The sequence below is a fragment of the Pristiophorus japonicus genome, chromosome 1 (assembly GCF_044704955.1).
Source record: "Pristiophorus japonicus isolate sPriJap1 chromosome 1, sPriJap1.hap1, whole genome shotgun sequence".
Lineage (NCBI taxonomy): Eukaryota > Metazoa > Chordata > Chondrichthyes > Pristiophoridae > Pristiophorus > Pristiophorus japonicus.
The window spans coordinates 270,633,601-270,648,544 of NC_091977.1; the positions used below are offsets into that span (position 1 = coordinate 270,633,601).

Below are 14,944 nucleotides of genomic sequence, written 5' to 3' on the forward strand. Positions count from 1 at the left end.
TAGAGAATCTTAGTTATAAGGACAGATTGGATAGACTGGGTTTGTTCTCCTTGGAACAGAGGAGGTTGAGAGGAGACCTCATCGAGGTGTACAAAGTATTGAGGGGCCTGGACATAGTGGATAGTAAGGGTCTATTTCCATTGTTGGAGGGGGCTATTACGAGGGGTTGGTGGAAGGTTTAGAGGGGATTTGAGGGGGGACTTCTTTACGCAGAGGGTTGTGGAGATTTGGAACTCGCTGCCTGGAAGTGTGGTGGATGCAGAAACCCTCACCACTTTTAAGAGATGGTTGGATGAGCACTTAAAGTGCCGTAACCTGCAGGGTTATGGACCTAGGGCTGTTAATTTTGATTAAATTGGATGACCTTTTGTTGGACGGCGCAGATATAATGGTAAGTACTGCAGGGAATTGAATACGGCCAGGGTGATCTCCTGGACTAGTTTTGATCGCCTGGATGGGGTCGGAGAGAAATTTTCCCAGATTTTTTTTTCTCCCTAAATTGGCCTGGGTTTTTATCTGGTTTCTGCCTATCCCAGGAGGTCACATGGCACCGGTTGGGGTGGAGTGTAGATGTTTTTAGTATAAGGGGTGTTGCAGTTGTGTGGGGCGGACTGGTTTGGGGGGGAAGGGGGGGGGGAGAAGGAGAGAGGATGTAGGGAGGGAGGGAAGAAGGAGAGAGGATGTAGGGAGGGAGGGAAGGAGAGAGGAGGGAGGGAGGGAGGGAGGGAGAGAGGAGGGAGGGAGGGAGGGAGAGAGGAAGGGAGAGAGGAAGGAGGGAGGGAGGGAGAGAGGAGGGAGGGAGGGAGGGAGAGAGGAGGGAGGGAGGGAGGGAGAGAGGAAGGAGGGAGGGAAGGAGGGAGAGAGGAAGGAGGGAGAGAGGAGGGAGGGAGGGAGAGAGGAGGGAGGGTGGAGGGAGGGAGGGAGGAGGAGGGAGGGAGGGAGGGAGGGAGGGAGAGAGAGAGGAGGGAGGGAGGGAGGGAGGGAGAGAGAGAGAGGAGGGAGGGAGGGAAGAAGGGAGAGAGGAAGGAGGGAGGGAAGGAGGGAGAGAGGAAGGAGGAAGAGAGGAGGGAGGGAGGGAAGGAGGGAGAGAGGAGGGAGGAGATAGGGAAGGAGAGAGGAGGGAGGGAAGGAGAGAGGAGGGAGGGTAGGAGAGAGGGGGAGGGAGGGAGGGAAGGAGGGAGAGAGATGGGGGGAGGGAGGGAAGGAGAGGGGGGGAGGGAAGGAGAGAGGGAGGGAAGGAGAAGGAGAGAGGGGGGGAGGGAGGGAAGGAGAAGGAGAAGGAAAGACGGAGGGAGGGAAGGGGAAGGAGAAGGAGAGAGGGACGGAGGGAGGGAAGGAGAAGGAGAGAGGGAGGGAAGGAGAGAGGGGGAGGGAGGGAAGGGGGGAGGGAGGGAAGGAGAGAGAGGGGGAGGGAGGGAAGGAGAGAGGGGAGAGGGAGGGAAGGAGAGAGGGGAGGGGGGGGCGGGGAAGAGAAGGAGGCTGAACGGCCGGGCCCAAGACCTGAGGCTAGATTTACAGGTAGGTGGCGTCGGGTCTCGGGGTGGGGGAGGTCCGGGGGGCGGGTGAAAGAGTCGCGGAGGTCGGGGGGGGAAAGAGAGAGTCGCGGAGGTCTGGCGGGGGGGGGGGGGGGGGGGGAGTCGCAGAGGTCGGGTCGCGGGGGGGGGCGGAGCGGGAGTCGAGTCAGGTCGGGAGGAAGCATGAGCTGGCGAGGCCATTCGGCCAGGGCTAGGGGCTGCATGTGCAGAGGTCCCGGCACTGTTTTCGGCGCAGGACCTGGCTCTGCCCCCAACAGCTCGTGCTGCGCTGCGCCTGGCTGCAGAAGACCTGCAGGGAGCTGGAGAATAGGGAAGTTTTTTTTAGGCGCACTTTCTGGCGCAAAAAACGGGCGTCCAGGTCCGGGCTGCGCCATTTTAGGCACGTCCCGAAACTTGGGCCCTATGTTTCTATGTTTCTATTATACAATTTAAGCATAACCTCCCTGCTCTTATATTCTATGCCTCGGCTGATAAAGGCAATCATTCCGTAAGCCTTCTTAACCACCTTATCAACCTGACCTGCTACTTTCAGTGATCTGAGGACAAGCACTCCAAGGTCCCTTTGTTCTTCTACACTATTAAGTGGCCTACCGCTTAACGTGTATACCCTTGATATGTATCCCAAAATGCATCACCTCACACTTCTCTGAATTAAATTCCATTTACCACTGTTCTGCCCACCTGACCAGTCGATTGATATCCTCCTGCATTATCAACCACACAGCCAATTTTAGTGTCGTCTGCAAACTTCTTAATCATACGCCCTATATTCAAATCTAAATTGTTGATATATACCACAAAAAGCAAGGGAGCCCTGCGGAACCCCACTGGAAACATCCTTCCAGTCACAAAAGCATCCATCAGTCATTACCCTTTGCTTCCTACCTCCAAGCCAATTTTGGATCCAACTTGACACTTTGCCCTAGATCCCATGGGTTTTAACATAGAAACATAGAAAATAGGTGCAGGTGTAGGCCATTCGGCCCTTCGAGCCTGCACCACCATTCAATATGATCATGGCTGACCATGCAACTTCAGTACCCCATTCCTGCTTTCTCTCCATACCCCTTGATCCCTTTAGCCATAAGGGCCATATCTAGCTCCCTCTTGAATATATCTAACGAACTGGCCTCAACAACTTTCTGTGATAGAGAATTCCACAGGTTCACAATTCTCTGAGTGAAGAAGTTTCTCCTCATCTCAGTCTTAAATGGCTTACCCCTTCTTCTTAGACTGTGACCCCTGATTCTGGATTCCCCAACATCGGGAACATTCTTCCTGCATCTAACCTGTCCAATCCCGTCAGAATTTTATATGTTTCTATGAGATCCCCTCTTATTCTTCAAAATTCCAGTGAATATAAGCCTAGTCGATCCAATCTTTCTTCATATGTCAGTCCTCCCATTCCGGGAATCAGTCTGGTGAACCTTTGCTGCACTCCCTCAATAGCAAGAATGTCCTTCCTCAGATTAGGAGACCAAAACTGTACACAATATTCAAGGTGTGGCCTCACCAAGGCTCTGTACAACCGCAGTAAGACCTTCCTGCTTCTATACTCAATTCCTCTCGCTATGAAGGACATGTTGCACATATCTAGGCAACAATTTCCCCACTACCGATGTCAGGCTAACCAGTCGATAATTCTGTGTTTTCTCCCTCCTTTTTTAAAAAGTGGGGTTACATTAGCTACCCTCCAATCCATAGGAATTGATCCAGAATCGATAGAATGTTGGAAAATGACTACCAATGCATCCACTATTTCTAGGGCCACTTCCTTAAGTACTCTGGGATGCAGACTATCAGGCCCTGGGGATTTATCGGAATTCAATCCCATCAATTTCCCTAACACAATTTCCTGACTAATAAGGATTTTCTTCAGTTCCTCCTTCTCGCTAGACCTTCAGTCCCCTAGTATTTCCGGAAGGTAATTTATGTCTTTCATAACCAAAGTGTTTGTTCAATTGGTGTGTCATTTCTTTGTTTCCCATTATAAATTCACCTGATTCTGACTGCAAGGGACCTACATTTGTCTTCACTAATCTTTTTCTCTTCACATATCTATAGAAGCTTTTGCAGTCAGTTTTTATGTTCCCAGCATGCTTACTCTCATACTCTATCTTCCCCCTCCTAATTAAACCCTTTGTCCTCCTCTGATGAATTCTAAATTTCTCCCAGTCCTCAGGTTTGCTGCTTTTTCTGGACAATTTATATGACTCCTCCTTGGATTTAACACTATCCCTAATTTCCCTTGTTAGCCACGGTTGAGCCACCTTCCACGTTTTATTTTTACTCCAGACAGGGATGTACAATTGTTGAAGTTCATCCATGTGAGCTTTAAATGTTTGCCATTGCCTGTCCACCGTCAACTCTCCCCAAGTATCATTCGCCAGTCTATTCTAGCCGATTCACCTCTCATACCATCGAAGTTACCTTTCTTTAAGTTCAGGACACTAGTCTCTCAATTAACTGTGTCACTCTCCAGCTTAATGAAGAATTCTACCATATTATGGTCACTCTTCCCCAAGGGGCCTCGCACAAGATTGCTAATTAATCCTCTCTCATTACACAACACCCAGTCTAGGATGGCCAGCTCTCCAGTTGGTTCCTCGACATATTGGTCCAGAAAACCATCCCTTATACACTCCAGAAAATCCTCCTCCACCGTATTGCTACCAGTTTGGTTAACCCAATCTACATGTAGATTAAAGTCACCCAATCTTACCTGCTGTACCTTTATTGCACGCATCCCTAGTTTCCTGTTTGATGCCATCCCCAACCTCACTACTACTGTTTGGTGGTCTGTACACAACTCCCACTAGCTTTTTCTGCCCTTTGGTGTTCCGCAGCTCTACCCATACAGATTCCACATCATCCAAGCTAATGTCCTTCCTTACTATTGCGTTAATTTCCTCTTTAAGCAGGAATGCTACCCCACCTCCTTTTCCTTTCTGTCTATCCTTCCTGAATATTGAATACCCCTGGATGTTGAGTTCCCAGCCTTGGTCACCCTGGAGCCATGTCTCCGTAATCCCAATTACATCATATCCGTTAACAGTTGTCTGCGCAGTTAATTTTTGACTTTTGCCGTTGATTTCTCTGCCCTTCACTTTTACTTATCCCGTTTCTACCTTTTGCTTCTGCTCCCATTTTACTTCCCTCTGTCTCTCTGCATAGATTCCCATCCCCCTACCATATTTGTTTCAACCCTCCCCAACGGCACTAGCAAACACTCCCCCTAGGACTTTGGTTCCGTCCGGTTTGTACTTGTCCCACCTCTCCCAGAATGTCCCAGGAATTTGAATCCCTCCCTCTTGCACCATTCCTCAAGCCACGTCTTCATCTTAACTCTCGTGCTATTTCTACTCTGACTAGCACACAGCAGTGGTAGCAATCCTGAGATTACTACCTTTGAGGTCCTACTTTTTAATTTAACTCCTAGCTCCCTAAATTCAGCTTGTAGGAACTCATCCCGTTTTTTACCTATATCCTTGGTACCTATATGCAACACAACAACTGGCTGTTCACCCTCCCCGTTCAGAATGCCCTGCTGCCGCTCCGAGACATCCTTGACCCTTGTACCAGGGAGGCAATATACCACCCAGAGTCTCGATTGCCGCCACAGAAATACCTATCTATTCCCCTTACAATAGAATCCACTACCACTATAGCTCTCCCACTCTTTTTCCTTCATGACCAGTCTACCATACGGGACCTTATCAAAAGCCTTGCTCAAGTCCATATACACTTTACCCCCTCAAAAGGTTAGTCAAACACGATCTTCCCTTAAAAAATGCATGCTGACTGTCCCTAATTAATCCTTGCCTATCCAAATGTAGATTTATCCTGTCTTCCAGGATTTTTTCCAATAATTTTCCCACTACTGAGGTTAGGCTGATAGGCCTGTAATTACTCGGCCTATCCCTTTTTCCCTTCTTAAACAAGGGTACTACATTAGCAGTCCTCCAATCCTCTGGCACCATAAACCAGATCTAAAGAGTACTGGAAAATGATGGTCTAGGCCTCTGCTATTTCCTCCTTTACTTCACTCAACAGCCTGGGATGCATTTCATCCAGGCCGAGGGACTTACCCACTTTCAAAGGTGCTAAACCCCTTAATATTTCCTCTTTCACTATATTTATTTCATCCAGAATATCACACTCCTCCTCTATAGCAGTATCTGCATTACCTATTTCCTTTATAAAAACAGATGCAAAGTATTCGTTAAGAACCCTACCAACATCTTCTGCCTCCACTCAAAGATTACCCTCATGGTCTCCAATAGGCCCCATCCTTTCCTTAGTTACCCTCTTATCTTAATATATTTATAGAACATCTTAGGGTTTTCCTTAATTTTACTGGCCAAGAATTTCTCGTGCTCTCTCTTAGCATTCCTAATATCCTTTTTAATTTTGCCTCTTAACTTTCTATATTCCTCTAAAGATTCTAAAGTATTTAGCCGTTGATATGTGACATAATTATTCTTTTTTTTAAAATTCTCCCCTGTAAGTCCCTAGACATCCAGGGGGCTCTAGAATTATTTTTCCCAGCCTTTTTCTTTAAGGGCACATGTTTGGCCTGAACCTCCCGGATCTCCTCCTTGAATGCCTCCCACTGTTCCGACACTGATTTACCCAAAAGTAGCTGCTTCCAGTCCACCGTGGCAAAATCACACCTTAACTTAGCAAAATTAACTTTTCCCCATTGCACTGGGTGGGTCCAGCACTGTGTATTACTTCTGCTTTCTCCATTGAAAATGATGGTTAGATCTGATTGATCTCACAGGAACGCAAGTGAATATTTGGAAGGTGGGGCGGGGGGTGGAGGAAGTAATTTGATTGTGAGGGAGTGGAGTAGTGAGGAGTTAGGTTGTGTGGAGCGGTATACACTTTGGGCTGGTATTTTCAGAAAAAAAAGATGGGGTAAGAGTGTTGAAAAAAAGTACCAAAGACAGCAGGAAAGAAAAATTGCAAAATGAAAGGTTAAAATTACATGAGGGAATAAAAGTCAGAGAGGAACAGGTCTTAAAAAAAGACACAGCACAATAGGGCTAAGAAGAGAAAGGGAGAGAGAACCAGTTAAAGAAACACACACAAAACAGAACTAGACTTTTGAAAAAGTGGGAATAAAATGCAGCAAAATGAGCTACAAAGAAGAGGAAGCTGAGCCAGTGTAAAATAGTCAGATCATTGCTGTCCAGAGACCGAGTGTATGATTGATCAGTTTTGTGTTACTTTTGCGCACATTAACTTTGATAATAATTGAGTGATTTTATTAGCTGATTTTGTTTGGATTATTTGTTGCTGTTTCACCTGTCGAGTGAATGCAACTGGTTTTGATTCTTTCCGATCAATATGTTGAACTTGAAGATCATGGTTATATGAACCAATCACTATTTTTTGCCCTATAGACACATACCGCTTTTGAGATATAATAATTTAGTGTGATGTGACAAACCTATGCTAGAAGCATAACTTTATGATGACATAGACTTATATTGAATTTTACAGCACAGAAACAGGCCATTCGGTCCAACAGGTCTATGATGGTGTTTATGCTCCACACAAGCCTCCTCCCACCTTACTTGCAAAAAAAATCCTTCTATTCCTTTCTCCCTCATGTGTTTATCTAGCTTCTCCTTCAATGCATCTATGTTATTCGCCTCAACTACTCCCTGTGGTAATGAGTTCCACATTTTCACCACTTTGTGAATAAATACATATCTCCTGAATTCCTTAATGGATTTATTAGTGACTATCTTATATGTATGGACCCTGGTATTGGACTCCCCACAAACATATCCTCCGTGTCTACTCTATCGAACCCCTTCATAATTTTAATCACCTCTATCAGGTCACCTCTCACTCTTCTCTTTTCCAGATAAAAGAGCCCCAGCTTGTTCAGTTTTTCCTGATATGTCTACCCTCTTAGTTGTATCATCCTTGTAAACATTGCAAGGCCTTTTTATAGACTTTAGTTTTATTTTTTTAAGCATATAAAGATTTCATTTACTTAGCTTTTTAAACCAGCAGTCCATTCCCCCATGATTTCAGGACAGATTTTCTCTTGTTACTCTTGTTCAAGTAAGAAATATAAAAACACAGTAAGAGCTTCTACAGGTATATAAAAAGGAAGAGAGTAGCTAAAGTAAACCTTGGTCCTTTAGCGGATGAGACTGTGGAATTAATAATGGGAAACAGGGAAATGGCAGAGACTTTGAACAAATATTTTCGGTCTTAACTGTAGAAGACACTAAAAGCATCCCAATAATTGATAATCAAGGGGCTATGGGGGGGGGGGGGGGGGAGAACTTAAACCAATTACTATCACTATCACAAAAAGTACTAGGCAAACTAATGGGTCTAAAGGCGGACAAGTCCCTTGGACTTGTGGCCTGCATCCTAGGGCCTTAAAAGAGGTGACTACAGAGATAGTGGATGCATTGGTTGTAATCTACCAAAATTCCCCGTATTCTGGAGAGGTCCCAGCAGACTGGAAAACCGCAAATGTAACGCCCCTATTTAAGAAAGGAGAGACACAGAAAGAAGGAAACTACATCTGTCATTGGGAAAATGCTGGAGTTCATTATTAAGGATGTAGTAGCAGGACATTTGGAAAATCTTAATACAGTCAAGCAGAGTCAGCATGGTTTATGAAAGGGAAATCATGTTTGACAACTTTGCTGGAGTTCTTTGAGGATGTAATAAGTAGGGTGGATAAAGGGGAACCAGTAGATGTGGTGTATTTAGATTTTCAGAAAGCATTTGATAAGGTGTCACAAGATAAGAGCTCACGTAGTTGGGAGTAATATGTTAGCATAGATAGAGGATTGGCTAACTAACAGAAAACAGAGAGTCGGGATAAATGGGTCGTTTTCAGGTGGACATACTGTAACTAGTGGGATATAGATAGGCTACGTGAATGGGCAAAAATTTGGAAGATAGAGTTTAATGTGGGAAAATGTGAGGTTATCCACTTTGGTAGGAAAAATAAAAAGCTAATTATTATTTAAATGGGGAGAGATTACAAAATGCTTCAGTAGAGGGATCTGGGAGTCCTTGTACATGAAACACAGAAAGATAGCATGCAGGTACAGCAAGTAATTCGGAAGGCAAATGGAATGTTGGTCTTTATTGCAAGGGGGATAGAGTATAAAAGCAGATCAGTCCTGCTGCAACTGTAAGATCACACCTGCACTGTGTACAATTTTGGTCTCCTTATTTAAGGAAGAGGCAGTTCAGAGAAGGTTCATGAGGTTGATTCCTTAGATAAAGGGGTTGTCATATGAAGAAAGGTTATGCCTATACTCATTGGAGTTTAGAAGACTGAGAGATGATCTTATTGAAATGTATAAGATTCTGAGGGGGCTTGACAGGGTAGATATAGAGAGGATGTTTTCCCTGGTGGGTGAATCTAGAACTAGGGGGCATAATTTCAGAATAAGCGGTCGCCCATTTAAAACGTAAATGAGGAGGAATTTCTTCTCTCAGAGGGTCATGAATCTTTGGAATTCTCTACCCCAGACAGCTGTGGAGGCTGGGTCATTGAATATATTTAAGATGGTGGCAGACAGATTTTTGAATAATAAAGGAGTCAAGGGTTATGGGGAGCGGGCAGAGAAGTGGAGTTGAGTCCATGATTAGATCTTATTGAATGGCGGAGCAGGCTCAAGGGGCCAAATGGTCTACTCCTGCTCTTATTTCTTATGTTCTTATGCTTGAGCAGAAATCAGTGTCTGGGTAAAACATTTCATTCCTAGCTAACTAAACTGTTGGACAAGTATATCAAAGTTCTGTAAACACAATTTATTTTCCTGCAAATAATGTTCTGGGGCATTAACAAGTGTTGTTTTAATTATTGAGATCCAACACATGTCATTGTACAATTTAAGAAGAGCTTACCTAACTAACATTTTTTTAACAAATGGTATTAGCACACTTGTTTACAAATTTGCTTTGTTTTTAAAAAGATAAACATATAAGTCACTATCGTGATATACCGAATGCATGCTGGGATAGACTCCAAAATGCCAGCTGATTCTAAGATTTCCATTGTAGAGAGTGAATGAGTCAATAAAAAAACATAAATATGATAAAGAATTAAAGGAATAATAAATCAGCTTTAGTGACTTCAACTGCAATATACAACTATCTTCATCATTATCATAGTAACTTAGATCTGGGTACCTTGCTTTTTGTGGTATATATCAATGACTTGGACTTGAATATAGGGGGTATGATTAGGAAGTCTGCAGACGACACTAAAATAGACTGTGTGGTTGATAATGAAGAAGAAAGCTGCAGACTGCAGGAAGATATCAATCAACTGGTCAGGTGGGCAGAACAGTGGCAAATGGAATTTAATCCAGAGATGTGTTAGGTAACGCATTTGGGGAGGGATAAGAAGGCAAGGGAATGCACACTAAATGGTAGGACACTGAGAAGTGTAGAGGAACAAAGGGACCTTGGAGAGCAGGTCCACAGATCCCTGAAGGTAGCAGGCCAGGTAGATAAGGTGGTTAAGAAGGCATTTGAAATACTTGCCTTTATTAGTCGAGGCATGGAATACAAGAGCAAGGACATTATGCTTGAACTGTAAGGTCGCAGCTGGAGTACTGTTTGCAGTTCTGGTCACCACATTACAGGAAAGATGTGATTGCACTGGAAAGGGTGCAGAGGAGATTTACAAGAATGTTGTCTGGACTGAAGAATTTTGGCGATGAGGAACGATTGGAGATGCTGGTTTGTTTTCTTTGGAACAGAGGAGGCTGAGGGGAGACCTGATTGAGGTATATAAAATTATGAGGGGCCTGGATAGAGTGAATAGGAAGGACTTGTTTCCCTTGGCAGAGTGGTCAACAACCAGGGGGCATAGGTTTAAAGTAATTGGTGGGAGGTTTAGAGGAGATACATGGGGAAATTCCTTCATCCAGAGAGTGGTGGTAGTCTGAAATTCACTGCCTGAAAGGGTGGTAGAAGCAGAAAGCCTCACCACATTTAAAAAGTACTTGGATGTGCACCTGAAGTGCCGTAACCTACAGGGCTATGGACCAAGCGCTGGAAAGTAGGTTGGATAGCTCTTGGTCGGCCGCCGTGGACACAAATGGCCTCCTTCCATGCTATAAATTTCTATGATTCTCATTGCTCATTCTAAATGTGTAATACAGGCCCAATCTGATTCCCATCTCTGGATATCAAGGTACTGTCTTATAAAAATCAATCACTTATCTTACAGTTTGTGCGAAAATGAGGCTTCCAAAAGAAGCTTCAGGTATTTAAGTCATTGTCGATAATAATCAGAAACTCTGAAACAGCCACTCCATTTTTTGTGCAGTGGGATAAGAAGTGATATTGGCAAAGAATAGGGGATTTTAATTGGTCACCTTCCCCATGAATGCCAATATATCTTGGCTCGCTACAAATGGAGCTGCATATTGTTGCATTAATAACTGTTAGCAGATAGTAAGCGTTGGATCTTACGGAGGCAAAGATTCTTTGACTTTCCTGTCCAAAATGTCCCTGTACATGGCTGCTGAAAGGACCTCCTCCATGGGACACATGATGCCATATTCTTCGCAGCCACGTTCTTTAATTAAAGGGTCATGCTTGTGAGGGTCAAACATGATGTTGTTAGGGGTCACGAGGAGTACGCCACTGACTGCTCCCTGTAATGAAAAAGAAACAGGCACGTGTTTAAATTTGTACTGTCTTTTTGTGTTACTGCAAATAAGAGATTGTTCTAAGAAACTCTTTCCTACATTGTTACTCAGCATTTGTTAATAATGAGGCACTGCAGATGCCCTCATATACACCTCACTCCAATGACACGTTGCCTCAGTTTGTAGCACTCTCATCTCTGGGTCAAGAAGTTGAGAGCTGGAACCCCACACCGGAATCCGAGCGCATAATGTTGGCTGGCACTCCATTCATTGGATGAGATGTTAAACCAAAGTTCCATCTGACAAAGATCCCACAGTGCTATTTACACAAGAGCAGGGAGACCTCCGTGTATCATGCCAACATTGCTCTCTCAACCAATACTACAAAAAAATGACTGGGCATTCATCTCATTCTTGTTTCTGAGATGTTGTTGGAGAATGGATGTTGGATTTCCTTACATCGCGGTCACTACAGTCAAAAGTAATTTGTTATTGTATGAATCCCCCATTATCAATATCCTGGGGGTCACCACTGACCAGAAATTTAACTGGACCAGCCACCTACATACTGTGGCTACAAGAGCAGGTCAGAGGCTGGGTATTCTGCAGCGAATGTCTCATCCCCTGACTCTCAAAAGCCTTTCCAACATCTGCAAGACACAAGTGTAATAGAATACTTTCCACTTGCCTGGATGAGTGCAGCTCCAACAACACTCAAGAAGCTCGACACCATCCAGGACAAAGCAGCTCACTTGATTGGCACCCCATCCACCACCTTCAACATTCACTCCTTCCACCACAGATGCACCGTGGCTGCAGTGTGTATCATCTACAAGATGCACTGCAGCAAGGCTTCTTCGACATCACCTCCCAAACCCGTGACCTCTACCACCTAGAAGGACAAGGATAGCAGGCGCATGGAACACCATCACCTGCAAGTTCCTCTCCAAGTTATACACCATCCTGACTTGCAAATATATCGGCCGTTCCTTCATTATTGCTAGGTCAAAATCCTGGAACTCCCTCCCTAACAGCACTGTGGAAGTACCTTCACCACACGGACAGCAGCGGTTCAAGAAGGCGGCTCACCATCACCTTCTCAAGGGCAATTAGGGATGGGCAATAAATGCTGCTCTTGCCAGCGATGCTCACATCCCATGAACAAATTTTTTTTTAAATGAGGTGCACTGAGACATTTCAGTGTGGTAAATCACCATTATAAATGGAAGTAACATTAAAACACCAAATCGCCAAGAGTAATTTGGGAGCAGCCTTCCTATAACTGCTTAGTTGGGAAATAGTGCAATGTGGTGAGGGGAAACCTCAATCAGGAGGGGTTTCATAAGTTTATTAAAACATGTGAAAATCAGGTCCATAGTCTAATAATGGAAATCATGCAGCTATTAGATATGAAAATTCAGTAATAAATATTTGATTATAAAACACCCACCGTGTTGTTAATGTATTCAGAGAGCTCAATCGGTTTTAGTGTATAAAGGAACAATCAATTTTTGAGTCAAACGTAGAGGTATTTTTCACATTTCCTTTCTTCCCATCACCAAATGAGGGTTCATGACACACTGAAGCATCCAAGTGGCAATAATGGGAAAAAATCGCAGAAGTGATACAATGTGCAATTTTAAGCAATATAGTACTTCAAACGATATTAATTAAGACAAGAAAAGCTGAAGGTTGCCATGCTTGAACTGCACAGTGCTTTGAATAGGCTGCACCTTGAGTGCTGTGTCCAATTTCAGTCCCTCAGACTCAAGGGAGACATTCAAACCTAGAGATAAAATACACCATTCCCTAGTGTCAGTGGACACAATTATCAGGAAAGACTGAAAACTTCAGAAGGCCCGATGAAGGTAAATCAGGTAGAAAAGATAGATTTGAAACATGACATCAACAGTGACACTGAGTCAATTGGCACACACTGAAATTTGTAAAATACACATTTAAGACTGATATCAAAATGTTCTTTTTCACAAAGCGATCAACACTCTGGATATGATTGTGGAGCTGAAAATCTTGGAATCACTTAAGAAGCATTTGGATGTTATCATGGTGAGACTGTAAGTTCTTTCTGGATTAGCAAAGCCATGCCTGGAAATCCTGCCGAGATTTACCCAGTGTCTTGCCGAAACTTCAGTAGAACCCCCAGAATAACAGCGTACATGCCGTTTTTCAGCCATATACACTTTCTCTTGGAGGTGGAGGGGGGGGGGGGAGGTGGGGGGCTTCACTGATCTTCCACAGGTCAGGACAGGGGAAGCTCCGTGGAATTTCGGCACCCAGAAGAGTGTGATGTGTTACAAGGCATGACCTCAGATGGACTGGGTGATTTCATCAACATCAAGTAAAGCTAAATAATTTATCAACATCACCTAACCCTCACAACATACTCCAGCTTGCACCACCTTGCATACGAAACACAGGTATTTGTGGACATTTGTTTTGCAAGGATGGCAGAATGCAGATGGTGGGGATCCACAACTGAATAAGCAATTATAAATGAAATGTTGTTAGAAAGAAAAGAAAGTCTTGCACTTAGTGTTTTTCACGACCTCAGGACGTCCCAAAACACTTTACAGTCAATGAAATACTTTTGAGGTGTAGTCACTATTATAAAGTAGGAAACGCAGCCAATTTGTGAACAGCAAGCTCCCACAAACAGCAATGTGATAATGACCAGATAATCTGTTTTTTTAGTGATGTTGATTGAGGGATAAATATTGGCCAGGCCACAAGGGATAATTCCCCTGCTCTTCTTCCAAATAGTGCCACGGGACATTTTATGCACCTCCAACAGTGCAGCATTGCCCTGGAGTGTCAGCCTAGATTTATGTGCTCAGGTCTCTGGAGTGGAACTTGAACCCACAACCTTCTGACTCAGAGGCGAGTGTACTGCCTCATTGTAGGCAGTCCCTTGAAATCGAGGAAGACCCGCTTCCACTCTAAAAGTGAGCTCTTCGGTGACTGAACAGTCCAATTACAGTCTCTGTCACAGTTGCGACAGACAGTCGTTGAGGGAAAGGGTGGGTGGGGAGTCTGGTTTGCCGCACGCTCCTTCCACTGTCTGCGCTTGTTTTCTGCATGCTCTTGGCGATGAGACTCGAGGTGCTTAGCGCCCTCCCAGATGCTCTGCCTCCACATAGGGCGGTTTTTGGCCAGGGACTCTCAGGTGTTGGTGGGGATGTTCAAGGAGGGGCAGTTCCCACCTCTGCACAACCCTCTAAAGTATTCGCAGTGCCAGTTTCTGAGTGTCAGATGGAGTGATGGCGTCTCTTCGTCTCCATCGTGCTCCTCTTGCTCTTCCTGCACTGCCTGGCCAGGTTGGAGTTCTTGGGTATTTGAAAGGAGAAAGGCACAAGGGTCGGGTTGTGGTGAGGGAAGGGGGGGAAAGCAAGATGTGCATGCTTACACCATCAGCAGCTTGTAAGTGAGAAGAGATTGTGGGATGAGGGGGAATTCAGATGTGAGAAGGAGGATTAGGTATAAGCATACAGTTATCTTCAGTGGTTTCAGTCTTGCCGTTCGCCATGACCTCAGTTACAGGCCCTCCAAGTATGTCCAGTACTGTTTTCTCCAGGTGAATCAGGATATGCAGGATTGCCTGTCCTCGTCTGCTGCTGCTGCCTGCGATTATGCACCACCTTGGCCAGCAAGACAAAGGGAAGTATGTCAGTGAGTACGGTGCACTGTGTTTGGGTGATGTGCCCATCATAGTTGAATAGCTGGCAGTGTGTGAGA

The 14,944-nt window shown here is 44.7% G+C and overlaps 1 protein-coding gene across 1 annotated transcript in view; it reads right to left on the bottom strand.

Annotated features, from left to right (window-relative positions):
* The window catches only part of LOC139263072 (oxidation resistance protein 1-like), a 203,781-nt gene that overhangs the window by 133,863 nt on the left and 54,974 nt on the right, over positions 1-14,944 (bottom strand). Inside the window, exon 5 of the mRNA XM_070878644.1 lies at positions 11,013-11,197. Coding sequence (XP_070734745.1) covers positions 11,013-11,197 — 185 coding nt within the window. The remainder of the gene's footprint in view (positions 1-11,012; positions 11,198-14,944) is intronic.